This window comes from Oncorhynchus masou, chromosome 28 (genome assembly GCF_036934945.1).
Source record: "Oncorhynchus masou masou isolate Uvic2021 chromosome 28, UVic_Omas_1.1, whole genome shotgun sequence".
Classification (NCBI taxonomy): Eukaryota; Metazoa; Chordata; class Actinopteri; order Salmoniformes; family Salmonidae; genus Oncorhynchus; species Oncorhynchus masou.
In genome coordinates, this window is record NC_088239.1 from 56,551,786 (window position 1) to 56,566,372 (window position 14,587).

Sequence of the window (14,587 nt, forward strand, 5' to 3'; positions counted from 1 at the left end):
AAACTTCTTCACAACAGTATCTCGGACCTGCCTGGTGTGTTCCTTGTTCTTCATGATGCTCTCTGCACTTTTAACGGACCTCTGAGACTATCACAGTGCAGGTGCATTTATACGGAGACTTGATTACACACAGGTGGATTGTATTTATCATCATTAGTCATTTAGGTCAACATTGGATCATTCAGAGATCCTCACTAAACTTCTGGAGAGAGTTTGCTGCACTGAAAGTAAAGGGGCTTAATAATTTTGCACGCATAATTTTTCAGTTTTTGATTTGTTAAAAAAGTTTGAAATATCCAATAAATGTCGTTCCACTTCATGATTGTGTCCCACTTGTTGTTGATTCTTCACAAAAAAATACAGTTTTATATCTTTATGTTTGAAGCCTGAAATGTGGCAAAAGGTCGCAAAGTTCAAGGGGGCCGGATACTTTCGCAAGGCACTGTAAATTAGATATTTCTGTATTTCATTCAAGATATTTTCAAAAATGTATACAAATATGTTTTTCATTTTGTCATTATGGGGCGTTGTGTGCAGTTGGATGAGAATAAAAATATATCTAATAAATATTGAATTTAAGCTGTGACACACCAACATTACAACATTAGCGCAGCTTGCTAGTTCTGATCTACAGCAGGCACAAGCCAAACATACCTGGAGCTTAATTAAGCTATTGCCACTGTGGTCTGGAGTATTTTAACTAGGCTAATCGGTTGGGAATCTGTGCTATGTGAACATAAAAAAGTTGACTGCTGGGCAGATGTGTACCTCTCAGCAGTCTGTATCCTTGGACTGTCTGAGCCTTTACACGCACACGCACTTTAAAACCTTTACTTAAAATGCTTATCATTATGGTGTTTGATTTGGTCCTTCTCTAACTGTGCTTGTGTTGATAGGGTTGGTGAGGGCCGTGCCTGCTGGAGTCTGGGAAATGCCTATGTGTCTTTACAGAACCATCGCCAGGCCCTGCACTACGCCCGCAAATATCTAGACATTTCCAGAGAGGTAACTAGTGACCACTGCAGCTACACAATTTTTATAAGGAGGTATATTACTGTGAAGACAGTTTATTTTCAACACCAATATATTTGCAGTCGCTTTTTGAAAACTGAAATCCTATACACCTTTAGTCAATACGATGTCTGTCTCTCTCTCTCTTTCTATCTCTCTCTCTCCCTCTCCCTCTGTGTCTCTCTCTCTCCTCTCTCTCTCTCTCTCTCTCTCTCTCTCTCTCTCTTGGTGTCTCTCTTTCACTCTCTCTCTGTCTCTCTTTCTCTCTGTCTCTCTCTCACTCACTCTCTCTCTCTCTTTCTCTCTCTCTCTCTCTCTCTCTCTCTCTCTCTCGCTTAACCTACTCTCAGATTGGGGACAGGAATGGTGAGTTGACTGCCAGGATGAATGTGGAGCAGGTGATGGAGGCTCTGGGGGTCAACGAGAGTGACCTTTCATCATGTGGGTCAGAGTTCGAGGTGCAAGGTAACAGGGAGATTTCTTTCTATGGTTCTTCCTTGAACTTGTATTTTCAGTGTGAGAGGAAATTATGACCATGTGTCAGAGTCTGGTGTAACAGTCAAAGCACCCAACTCCGGACCACACAAGGCCCCTCGCGACCATGCTGTCGGTGCCCCTCTCTGCCACAGGGTTCTGCTTAAATACATCAATTATGACCACTGGAGTTGTTTTCAGAAAGGGATGAAGTTTCCCATGTAGACACTGGTTTGAGTCTAGATGTGTTTGTCCTCTTGGTGGTTCAGTGTGGGATTTGAGGAGTGTAAAGATGATTCTATAATTCTAGATAATTCTACCTGGAGCGCCAAAATCATAACATGCTGAACTAACAGTCCAAATTATGTAATCTACTTTTGTTGTTTATAAAGAGTAGATTTTCAATTTGACCCATGTCTGCACTTTTTGTTCTGGGTAATGACAGTATTAATACATATGGAAAGTCCTGTACTTTTGTCTCTGACCAGCCTTAGTCCACGTGCACTGCCCATCTCTCTCTCTCTCTCTCTCTCTCTCTCTCTCTCTTACCACACCCCACGCACAACCCTGAGCACAGACTCGCTCTCACACTCGCTCAGAAGGAGAACATATCACTTTTCCATCAAACTTTGAGTTGAGAGAGGCAGGACCTGTGATTAGTTCCTCCAGGATACTTACTGGACACCGCAAATGGAATACAACTATAGACTAATAACAATTATAGCAACATTTGACTTAAATTTCATGGGATTGACAACAATAACTGTACCATAGCTCTCTGAGTCCGGAGTATGAGGTAAGCAAGGTTGAGACTTAATTATAGCCTTTTAATTCTTTCAAAATACTGTACATGGAATTGGAAGCTTTACTTTCTAGTTGCCATGAATCGGTAAATAATGCTTGAGAGGTTTGAATGCACACTTTAAAAGGTTTTGTAAAATGCTGTAGCCCATTTTCCATTCAATCGGTTGAGGGAGATGTATGTACAGTATATGTCAGAGGTGGAGTGATGTTAGCAAAGCTCAGAATAAGCTCTAGAGAATACATACATTTGTCCTTGTGCAAATATCTCCAAGCCCCAGGCGTAGATAGATGATGTGTCACTGTGCTTCTGTCAACAGAATCTTCCTCTGCTGATCATTCATCTCTAGGGCCATAGTCTAAGTGAATACATTATGTATGACCCTCTAAAAGGATTTCTGTACAAGTAAAAAGTATTCTATAGAGTCATCATTTCAGCTCTATTGTTCTGAGGTTGGATTCAATCAATCATGGATCAGACGATGGATATGTGTACTTTGTAAAGGAAAATGTATTCTTAATGTGTCTGCCAGACAGACGTGCACTTCATCTGTCAATGTGTGTTAATTATTCATGTACAGTTGTACAAATTATGTACAGTTGTACATTCTCTACAATTCTACATGCACAGTGCTGAGAGTTAAGAGGAATTCCATGTATTGTCCTTATCTTAATAACCCTTTAAGTCATTGTGACAGCTTGTAAACCAATATCCAGGCAATATACTCTGTCTTCCTACAACAATGATCTAAGGCTATGACAGGAGAAAGATAAAGGGGCCATGTGAGACATTGTCTGATGAAGATAGACTAATCAACAGGTCAATGTTTGACAGGTCAATGTTTGAGGTCATTCTGGGCCATTGCATCTTCCATTGCGTCCGGGTCTAGGAGGAAAGGGTGAGTCAGGTGGACACAGCCCTTTTCTGTGTACGGAGAGGACATGCTGGATGTTTATTTAAAACAGGGAGCGTCTGTTTGGAGCAGCAGGCCCACACTGTATAGTCTGTGGTTAGGTGGGACCTGAGGTCAGGCAGCCCTGGCACTGCCACCTCACAGAATAGAAATACAACAAGTAGAACATACACTCCGACTGGTGATGGTGATTAAGATTGTGTTGGTGATTTATTGGTGTTTTCTTTTCTCTATGCAGGAATGTAGCATTCTGCCTTATTGGTTAGGGGATGTATGATAAAATATGTCCTGGCCATTCATTTTATGTCTGTCTTATGTCTGTCAGCTCTTCAGTGTGTCAGTACACTGGAACACGTGCGAGCCAAAGGGAACGAGTGTGGATAGATTTGGGGTGGCCAAATCCAGCGTGAAACCCACATACCTTTGTAGATACCTAAAAACATTTTTCCCCCTCTAAATAAATAGACAGGTGGGTTCTCTGACGCACATAACGTAAACACACTGTAAATAAAGAGGCATTTGCGTCCCATTTTGAATAAATAGGCCCCAGATACATGGTTCAAATCCATTGGTCAAGTAATAATAACATTTCTAACTGTAGTTGTTAATTCCTTCCAATAATGCTAGAGCTAACGATACAACCAAATACATACATAGTGTTTTCGTTTCTACTTTTCAAGTGTCATATGACTGACAGATGCATATGTAGGATCTTAATTTGACCAGTATTGTAGTAGCAAAATAATAATCCTGCAGCAACAGGAATTGAACGTTTAGTCCATAACGTTGCTTGATCGTTGGTTAGGCTATTAGCTGAAACAAAACTGGGCTGCATGAAATGTCCAATACTGTTAATATATCCGTGTGTTACTGCAGGTTATCAGTGAATGTATGTAAATTATTTAGCATATCTGCATTTCCTGCAGTGTAGGAAAATTCTCTGCAACAAGAGTGATCACATTAAGATCCTACATCTGTAGATCTACACAGATAGTAGAATTGTGAGAAGTGGACTGCAGAAATGGACATGCAGTCCCATCACTCACAGAGCTGTTCTGGGTCTCTGTGAAGGTCCTCCAGGTCACACACTGGCCCAACATTTGCTATGGGCGCATGACTCGTAAAGGGCTCCTTATTCATAGTTTGTTTGCCTGGCTGTCTGACTGAACCTCGTCCTCACTGCACATCATAAGACAACAGCACACACATGGGAAACCATGCACGCCGCATTGAGCTCCCATAGAGTTCATGGGAATCAACTGTTTGCTCTGTATGTGTGAAAACCTGTCGATTTTCTGTTTACGAGATTTATCTCACGGTTGCGCACTGTAGTTTTGAATGGTCAACATACAGAACTTTCTGTAATACATCAATGTTAGAGTCATTAGTAAAACGGAATGTTACTCAACTCTCTATAAGGGGTTTGTAAACTGTTGATACTGTAACGGTTTTCTTGGTGTGAAGGAGAGTCGGACCAAAATGCAGCGTGGTTAATTAGATACATCTTTAATGAAGATGAAACACGATCAATACAAAAACAATAAACGTAACGTGAAAACCGACCCAGCCTAAACTGGTGCAAACTAACACAGGATCAATCACCCACAAACACACAGTGAAACCCAGGCTACCGAAGTATGATTCTCAATCAGAGACAACTAATGACACCTGCCTCTGTTTGAGAACCATACGAGGCCGAAACATAGAAATACCCAAATCATAGAAAAACAAACATAGACTGCCCACCCCAACTCACGCCATGACCATACTAAATAAAGACAAAACAAAGGAAATAAAGGTCAGAACGTGACAGATACACTGAACAAAAATATAAACGCAACATGCAACAATTTCAACGATTTTACAGAGTTACAGTTCATATAAGGAAGTAAGTTAATATAAATAAATTCTTTAGGCCCTAATCTATGGATTTTACATGACTGGGCAGGGGCGCAGCCATGGATGGGCCTGGGAGGGCATAGGCCCACCTACTGGGGAGCCAGGGCCCAGCCAATCAGAATTTGTTTTTCCCCACAAAAGGGCTTTATTACAGACAGTAATAGTTCTCAGCAGCCCCCCTGGGAGGTCCTGGTTTGGCGTAGTTACACGTGGTCTGCTTTTGTAAGGCCGGTTGGACATACTGCCAAATTTGAAACGACGTTGGAGGCGACTTGTGGTAGAGAAATTAACAATAAATTATCTGGCAACAGCTTTGATGGACATTCTGCAGTCAGCATGCCAATTGCACACTCCATCAAAACTTCTGGGGCATTGTGTTGTGTGACAAAACTGCACATTTTAGAATCACATTTTAGAATTGTTCACAGGACAATAAAAGGCCATTGATCAGGCTGCTCAATCAGCTTTTTGATATGCCACACCTGTCAGGTGGATGGATTATCATGGCAAGGAGAAATACTCACGAACATGGATGTAAACAAATTTTTGCACAAGATTTGAGAGAAATAAACTTTTTGTGTGTATGGAAAATTTCTGGGATCATGTATTTCAGCTTTTTTATAGTTTATGATGATCACACAGATTCAATATAATAATGATAATTATAATGATAATTATTGATCAAATATTTGTATTCACTGTAACAATCCTAGCCTTGATGAGTTACTGTGTCTCTGACGTGGCATTGTGGATAGGATGTTTGTCTTTAAAGCCCCACTCAGGGCAATAATGGCCCTCCATTCATTACATTACTAAAGGCCACACTTAATCTTCCATTGACAACTTTACAAAGGGTATCTGCTTTAATGTCCTCTTTTGCTCTCTTCTCTGTTCTAGGAGCCAGACCAAAATACACCAAGAGAAACAGCATGGACAGTGTCGAACTGTGGAAGTACTCATCAGATAAGGTAAAACAAAGTCATTTTGTTTATTCTATTTTCGTTTTTCTCACATCATTTCTCTGACAGTTTTCTGTAACACAACTTACATGGTACATTTCAAGTTTCTATAAAATGACAGCACACAAATGTAAAATAAATGCTAATCCATTGGTATACGTTACTTTCCCTGCAGATTGGAGACAGCCAGGATGTGGACAGTATATCCCGGAGAACCAAGAGTCAGCAGTCTCAGCCAGGTAGAGGGAAGGGCTACCCCGACAGCCTGTCCTCAGATGACAGGCAATGGTCTGAATCCCCTGTGGACACCGATGACATAACTGTCCAAGTCCCGCCTCCAGTGAGTCTTAATTTTCAACTAATGCTCTGAAATGCTCAGTTAACCATGAAAGATGATTTTCCATCTACTCAACTGATTTTAATCTGAGTAGATATTTTTTTCTTTTTAAATTGCCTACCAGCCCTCTCGATGGCATATAACTTCACTTTCTGAGTATCTCTCTGCTTAACAATAACATGCACATGCTGTTTACTAGTCGAGTTGATTTAGATTAACTCGACTAGTAAAGTCGAGTTAGATTCAGCTCCACTAAAAGGCATCTAAAGACTACTATTGCACTATAATGGACTCAGACACAATGACTTTGTGAACTGTGTTAGCTTTAGCTCCTCTGAGTATCTTGTTTCTCCTTAAAGCCCTAATTAAATCTCACACTTTCCACCTAGTATGAAAGTGTTCTACTGAAAGGCATTATCTACTGACTCCAGCTTCAGTTTCCCCTCTGCATTTAAGGATCGGCAGCCTTTTAAACAATCAATGAAAGCTAACCTGACAGCTAAAACGGCATAAATGTGGTTAGCGAGCCAATGCTGTTGGTCAGGAAGAGGCTTCTGTAGTCTGTAGGGTCCTTGCATCCAGATTTACATCATATGATGATAGTGGCAAGGGAAAGTGCTGTAGGTGAAACATGATGTGATTTAATGAGGGTTAATGGCCATACTAGGTCTCCAGGTTACTTCCTGGTAGAGAGGAGTGCTATGTCTGATGGCGCTTCCAGGAATAACACTAAGTAAACTTGCTGGCCTTTCTGACTGCTCTAGATTGTTCATAACAATACACCTTTGTGCTGTCCTTATCCCTAGAACATCATCGGCCAGCTTCAGCCAATGGGGTTGTGTAATTCAGAGCCTGACTCGGCCAACCATGCATCTCGGTTCTGTGATGCTGTTAATTGTTGTAATCAGTGGACTGCCGTTGAAAAGAGTGAGGAAGCCATTGTGTGAAGGATGCCTGTTATTTATTGGCTGACTAAAATAGCTGTTGTACCATTGTGGGATGGTATGGAGACAAGGTGCACTTCCTCTGTTGCTTATCTCTCTCTGTATTCCAGAACTACACTCAATAATATATTGAACTGACAATAAAAAGGGTACTTGTTCCAAAAAAATCACACTAGGTCATAAGTCACTCTGATCACAAAATGCGAGGGGAAGGGGTCGGCCATTGGGAAGTGGTGAAATGTCAATGGTTACCATTGTGTGCCTCTGTGTGTGTCTATTAAGGATACCGGCGGAACTTTGAGTTCTGGTTTCCTTAGCAACACTGATTTAATTTAGGGAGAGTCCTTTCCCCTCTCACTTCCACCTTTCTCTCTCTCCCAACTCACACACTCTCTCCTTCCACTTCACTCTCTCGCTCCCCTTCACCATAATTGAGTAATTGAACAATACATAGGCAGAGGAAAGATCCAGACAGAGAGGCAAGAGGAGAACAGACAGAATCCAGGAAGTCACAGCTCATTATGCTCGGAGGGGGAGAAAATTACAATCACATGGAGCTCAGCTGAGGCACAGGAAGACGCACAGAATGTTTCTTATTTTGCTGGTCAATTTGGGAATTGATCACAGAATAGCATTTTAATGAACTTATGGTATTCACGAGAGATCCATATTAATTTATTGCTGCTATAGATACAATTATTAAATAGATGGCTTGATTGAACCCAATGAGATGTTCCATTGTGCTTGCCGGAACTGTCTCTTGGCAGTGCTCAGAGTTTGTTGTTCCCGTGATTTGTTAGTGGGCACTCTCTGCCCATCCCCCTGCCTCGGCTGACAATGTGACCTTCATCAGAGGACCCCCTCTCCTCATAATGAGTTATTTTCCCACAGTGGGAGAGAGAGCTGCAGCTGGGACAAAGATGTCCTGCAGAAGAGAGAGAGGGAGGGGGAAGATGGATATATAATTATATGAATGAATGAAGGAATGAATGAGTGGTAGAGAGAGAAAGAGAGAGGGGGAGATGGGAGAGAGGGGGAAGGATGAGAGAGGGAGATATAGGAGAGAGGGGGAATGATGAGAGAGGGGGAGAGGAGAGGGGGGAGTGATGAGAGGGGAGAGATGGGGGAGCAATGACAGAGGGGGAGAGATGAGAGGGGGATATAGGAGAGAGGGGGAGCGATGGGGGAGAGAAGGGGGAGCGATGAGTGATGGGGGATATAGGAGAGGGGGGGAGTGATGAGAGAGGGGGATATAGGAGAGAGGGGGATATAGGAAAGAAGGGGGAGCGATGAGAGAGGGTGAGAGATGAGAGAGGGGGATATAGAAGAGAGGGGGAGAGATGAGAGAGGGGGATATAGGAGAGAGGGGGATATAGGAAAGATGAGCGAGGGGGAGCGATGCAAGAGGGGGATATAGAAGAGAGGGGGATATAGAAGAGAGGGGGATATAGGAGAGAGGAGGATATAGAAGAAAGGGGGATAAAGGAAAGAGGGTGGAGCGATGAGAGAGGGGGGACTGATGAAAGAGGGGGATATAGGAGAGAGGGGGATATATGAAAAAGGGTGTAGCAATGAGAGAGGGGGAGCGATGAGAGGAAGAGAGAGGGGGAGCGATGAATGAGTGGGATATAAGAGAGAGGGGGAAGAGGAGAGAGGGGGAGCGATGAGAGAGGTGGATTTAGGAGAGAGGGATAGATGAGGGGGGGTGATGAGAGAGGGGAATGATGAGAGAGGGGGGAGCAATGACAGAAGGGGAAGAGGGGAGGGCGTAATGAGGAGGACAGGCGTCAGTGGGGACGGATGGGGGAACGAGAGCACCGAGAGGGAAGGGTGGAAAGGAGGAGAGTGGTGAGGGAAGGGGGGAAGACAGGGGAGTGTGAGTCCGGCGTATGGAGAGTGAGGGAAAGAGGAGAGCGCTCGGAGAGAGAGAAAGAGTGAAGAAAGGGAAAGAGAGGTGCTTGTGTGGTAAGACACTTCACTGTACTCTTTATCTGTATGATAATTTGATGGATGATGGTGTTGCTTGAACTAGTCTCTCTAATTTTTTGACTTTGTTAGCCTAAATGTCTGTTTCTTGCTCTGCCAGAGAGGCAGACACATTTTGTGGCAATGAATTATTTTACGATGCCCAGTAAAGCAAACGTTTGAAGTGTAGCCTAATTTTGGTCCAAAGTTTTCACAAGAAAAGTCTCTGCTGAAAATGTGACCGCCTACAGCAACAGCACTGTTGTATCGTACTATTGAACATTGTAGCCTCTGACCAGATTCTGGTGAGCTTATTCACTGATAGTTGCCTTTGTACAAATCACACTGTACCGAGTTGAGACTTAAAGGTTCTTAATTATCAACGTAAATTAAAAAATATCTAAAATTAGCTTCCAGACAAAATTGCCTTGTCCAGTACGTGTATCCAGTCCTATTTTTGTGGAGATAATGTTTGGTGTTGATTGGGACATTATGGTGTGTGTGCCTGCGAGGCGTGGTGGGGAAAGGGTGAGGAGGATAAGGACACCATCAGCCATTATTGATCCATGATGTGTCCTGTGGCTCCCTGCCTTTGATGCCTGCTATTAACCTGCCCAGGGTTTTATCATCAACATGGAGGCAGGATCACACACTGACCAATACAGAGAATCATGTTGATATTGTAGATGGCCACAGTACTGGATGTTGATACTCAGAGGAGGCTTTATATGTGTACTGTACCTTTATTTAACTTGGCAAGTCAGTTCAGAACAAATTCTTATTTTCAATGACAGCCTAGAAACAGTGGGCCTTGTTCAGGGGCAGAACAACAGATGTTTACCTTGTCAGCTCGGGGATTTGATCTTGTAACAAGTCCAATGCTCTAACCACTAGGCTACCTGTTGCCCCAAACTCAATACTATATTGAGAGGTTGTGCTGTGTTTGATGACCAAACAGCCATTTTTGAAGGCATCCTAGTTGGTCAGATAGTGAGAACACTGTTATGTGCTATTCCAGTTAGTATCGAAGACATTTTTTGTCCAAAGTGCTATGAAAAGGTTGAGAACAACGCAAACAACAGCAACTCAATATATAATGGTACAGGTCACCATAATGGCAGAGAGCCAATAATTGTACTGCCACTGATTGCATTGGGCAACAATTGGAGAATCTAATAGCCAATAGTCAATGGAGACAAACAGACAGACTGTGTATCTATTTGGCCATGTGACTCATTAGACACTCTAATACCAGGACATACTGCATGGTCCTTTCACAGCAGTTCAATAGTACTTGATATGCAAAGCAAATGTTCTCCTCTATCTGGAACACCAACTGCCCCAAACCAGGCATCCTGTTAAACAAGCCAAACAGAATCCACATAAACAGGATACAAGAGACAAGTGGGTCAGTGTATGTGGAAATACCGTGCATTCAGAAAGTATTCAAATGTATAATGCAAATGCAAATGTATATACAGTACCAGTCAAACGTTTGGTCACACCTACTCCTTCAAGGGTTTTTATTTATTTTTACTATTTCCAACATTGTAGAATAATAGTGAAGACATCAGAACTATGAAATAACACGTATGGAATCATATAGAAACCAATAAAGTGTTAAACAAATCTAAATCTAAATATATTTTATATTTGAGATTCTTCAAAGTAGCCACCCTTGGCCTTGATGACAGCTTTGCACACTCTTGGCATCCATCTAATGTAACAAAATGTGGAAAACGCCAAGGGGTCTGAATACTTTCCCAATGCACTGTATGCGCCTGTTACATAACTTAGCAACAATGTCCCTCTGTTTCAGAAGCTAGGTCGTGACCCCTCCGATGAGGACTGCTTCTTCGACCTTCTCAGCAAGTTCCAGAGCAGCCGCATGGACGACCAGCGCTGCCACCTAGACGACCTGAACGAAGAGAATGGAGAAAATGGCGAGAACGGAGGGGCCGTCTCTCTCAGTGAAATGCTAGGTAGGTTAATGACTGTGACGACGGTCTAAAGCTAGAGCATCGCTAATACTACTTGGGACCGTCATTACTTCCAGCGACTTGATTTGACGTCAATGCATGATTCACTCAAAGCAATGGTCTCTAGTCAGGAATGTGTGGCTTGGAATATCTTCTGTCAATGACAGTACAATATAGTTCTCCTCCTCTTGTGCTTCTCAGACCCTACACTCATCATGTAAACCCAGAATATCTTCTGTCAATGACTGTACAATATAGTTCTCCTCCTCTTGTGCTTCTCAGACCCTACACTCATCATGTAAACCCAGAATATCTTCTGTCAATGACTGTACAATATAGTTCTCCTCCTCTTGTGCTTCTCAGACCCTACACTCATCACGTCACCCCAGACAGAGGAGCTGTTTGACCTGATCGTCAGTTCCCAGAGCCGTCGCCTGGATGACCAGCGGGTCAGCGTCAGCAACTTACCCGGCCTCAGGATCACCCATAACAACCTGGGCCACCTGTGTGTCGATGCAGACCCCCAGGAGCCAAGCGATGACTTCTTCAACATGCTCATGAAGTGCCAGGTAGGGCCATGTCTCACTGCCTCAGCATCTCTATGGGTTGAATCTTAACCTAAGATCTGCGCAAATAACTCAAATGTTTGTGTTGAGTCAGTCTCTGGTACCATCAATCAATGCATGATTTAGGTAAAATACTCAAATGTTTGTGCATATTGTATCTTAGGCTATGCAGGATTCATAACTGCAGGACTTGCTATTTTAGATGTCTGTCTCTCCCTCTCTCTCACTCTCTGTGTCTGCTTCCAGTCCTCCAGGATCGATGACCAACGGTGTTCCCCACCAGAAGGGGGGCCCCGGGCCCCCACGGTTCCTGACGAGGACTTCTTTAGTCTGATCCAGAGGGTACAGGCCAAGCGCATGGACGAGCAGCGGGTCCATCTCCCGTCAGATGAACAGGATGGGCCCGACTCCGACCCAGAACCACCCTCCGGAGACTCCAGCTAGGGACCCAAGCACACATCCCTCGGGGAGTCTGCCTCATAGAAGGTGGAGAGAAAGAGGAGAAATGGGCCACCACCTGAGGAGATCTGTGAAGGGGTGAAAGTAAATTAGGTTGATGTGTGATGCAAGATCCAAACCCTATGTGCAATATGTGGCCCCCTTTCAGCTGTTGTGAATCTGTTTAGGTTTGAACTGTGTGTAAATCCGATAATGACGAAATGGAATGTATATATGATACATTTATGTGAATTATGGTTTGGGGTGTTTCGCTAGGGATTGAGACGCCAACAAGAAATAACAGATATTCATATTTACCCCATTTACTGCCTTAATCAGTTTTTCTCTGACTCAGATTGTATTCCCAAGTGTCAGGGGTCTGTGGGTTCAAAGTGCATGATAGAATAGTATTCGGTTTGAAGGATGACGATGAATGCTGCTGGTATTATTGGTGTAGCAAACAGTATTGGCTACAGTTTTCGGTGGCAACAACATGGTTAGTTAAGGTCTCTTCATTATTGAGTTAATGTCCTCTGGAGCACAACCAAACAGGTTTTAAAACAATATATCAATTTATCAAAATAGTAAAAGATACAGTGAAAATTCATTTTATGGATAATAGCATACAAAATCAAGAAAAGCACATTTTAGGGAGAAATTCAAGGGAGAAATTGAGTAGATGGATCAGGGGACTTTTTAGGACAGGAAGGGAGTAGATGCACAGCCTATGCACACTGAATCCTGTTTTGCAGGGAACTCCTGCTAAAATGCCACAGCTGTTGGTCTTCAATTTCCAATCATCAACAGATGTCTCATATTCTGCTGGTTTACTGCCCCATTGTGGTGAAACTTGTATACTACAACTGTCCTGTGTACCCCATTGGAAATGATTTGTAATTCCTGCGGAAGGTTGAGGATGTAATCTTCTGCGCACGTATATTGATTTGAAGCACTTTTTATTATTTTAGTGACAAGCTATACTTAAACTGTACAATATGTACACTGCATATTTTTTGCTGATAAGTTTTTAAAGGTTAGTGTATTTGCAACAAAAATGTAGTGCCTTGTGTGTATTTTATTCAGTTGTGGATATCAGAGTTATTCTGTTACAGACCCAGCAGACCAAAGACGGGTGCAAACTGAGGAAACTAATCAAATACGGCTTATAGTAAGATCTAACGTACTGTACATATATGTTGCCTAACTGATGTTCCACAATGGACATTTTAGTTGCTCTTCTTCTTTGGGACTCCATTTGTAAACGTATTAGTATTAGCGTGTAGCTCTTTTTTGTACCTCAAGGGTCGTGAACCTAACACAGGATGGGTCGTGGTCCAAATGATTCATCTCCATCTCTGTAGTAAGAGGGTAACAAAGTCCCCACTGTTCTCCAAAAATAGTTGATTTCCTCTATTTTCTCATACCTTATGAGGTTATAAACTTGGTCCAGACCTATCCGCTACGCTTCCATTTGTCACTGCCATATGTACATATTTTTGTATTTATGTTCCATTTGAGGACATGAAGATGTCCCCTCTGCTTTTAATAAAATGTTGATTCAAATGTTTCGCGTGCCTCTGTAGTCATCAACAGTGTTGTTTTAAAGATTACCATAAGAATGTCTGCTTTCAAATTAGGGGCTATGCTTAAACTTAAACACATTGTACGTAGGTGGTGTTGAGACGGCCTTTTTTTATTACACCCCATTTTACAGTATTTTGCTAAACTATTCTTATAGCCCGACCCTCATTACGTGCAGTGCATGATTCAATTTCCCCCCCAGTCCAAAGACATGGACATTCTTTAGATATCAGATATGGAACATTTTACAATATATTCACAGTCTCCTCGCCCTGATAAGAATGACTCCTTATAACAGCAACTGAAAACACGGCCATAAAAAAAGATGGAGAGTGTCATTGACTTGCCCTTGGTTGGGCAAGGCACAGTGGGCTGACCAAACATGTTGGTTTGCTTTTCTCTGTTTTCTAGAGGAGATGATCCCAGAAACCCTAGACCTACTCCAATTTGCATACCACCCCAACAGATCCATAGACGATGCAATCTCAATTGCACTCCATGCTGCCCTGACCTACCTAGATAAGAGGAATACTTCCGGCCCCGAAAGAGATGGCCGCCTCGCTTCTCGTTCCTATTTTTCATGTGTTATTTATTTGTTACCCCAGGAAATCGTAGGATTTATTACATACAGTCGGGAGGAACTATTGGATAAAAGAGCAACGTCAACTCACCAACATTACGATCAGGAATACAACTTTCCCAAAGCGGATTCTCTGTTT

General features: G+C 42.6%; 1 protein-coding gene across 5 annotated transcripts in view; it reads left to right on the top strand.

Moving 5' to 3' along the window:
• The window catches only part of LOC135517957 (G-protein-signaling modulator 1-like), a 36,525-nt gene extending 22,675 nt beyond the window's left edge, over positions 1-13,850 (top strand). For 4 of the 5 annotated variants that reach the window (XM_064942702.1, XM_064942700.1, XM_064942703.1 and 1 more), the window contains 7 exons: positions 897-1,005; positions 1,362-1,476; positions 5,997-6,067; positions 6,234-6,398; positions 11,124-11,286; positions 11,647-11,852; positions 12,096-13,850. In XM_064942702.1, coding sequence (XP_064798774.1) covers positions 897-1,005; positions 1,362-1,476; positions 5,997-6,067; positions 6,234-6,398; positions 11,124-11,286; positions 11,647-11,852; positions 12,096-12,293 — 1,027 coding nt within the window. In that variant the 3' untranslated portion in view covers positions 12,294-13,850. The remainder of the gene's footprint in view (positions 1-896; positions 1,006-1,361; positions 1,477-5,996; positions 6,068-6,233; positions 6,399-11,123; positions 11,287-11,646; positions 11,853-12,095) is intronic. The other variant, XM_064942701.1, reaches the window with a different exon arrangement.
• Positions 13,851-14,587: the final 737 nt, after the last annotated feature.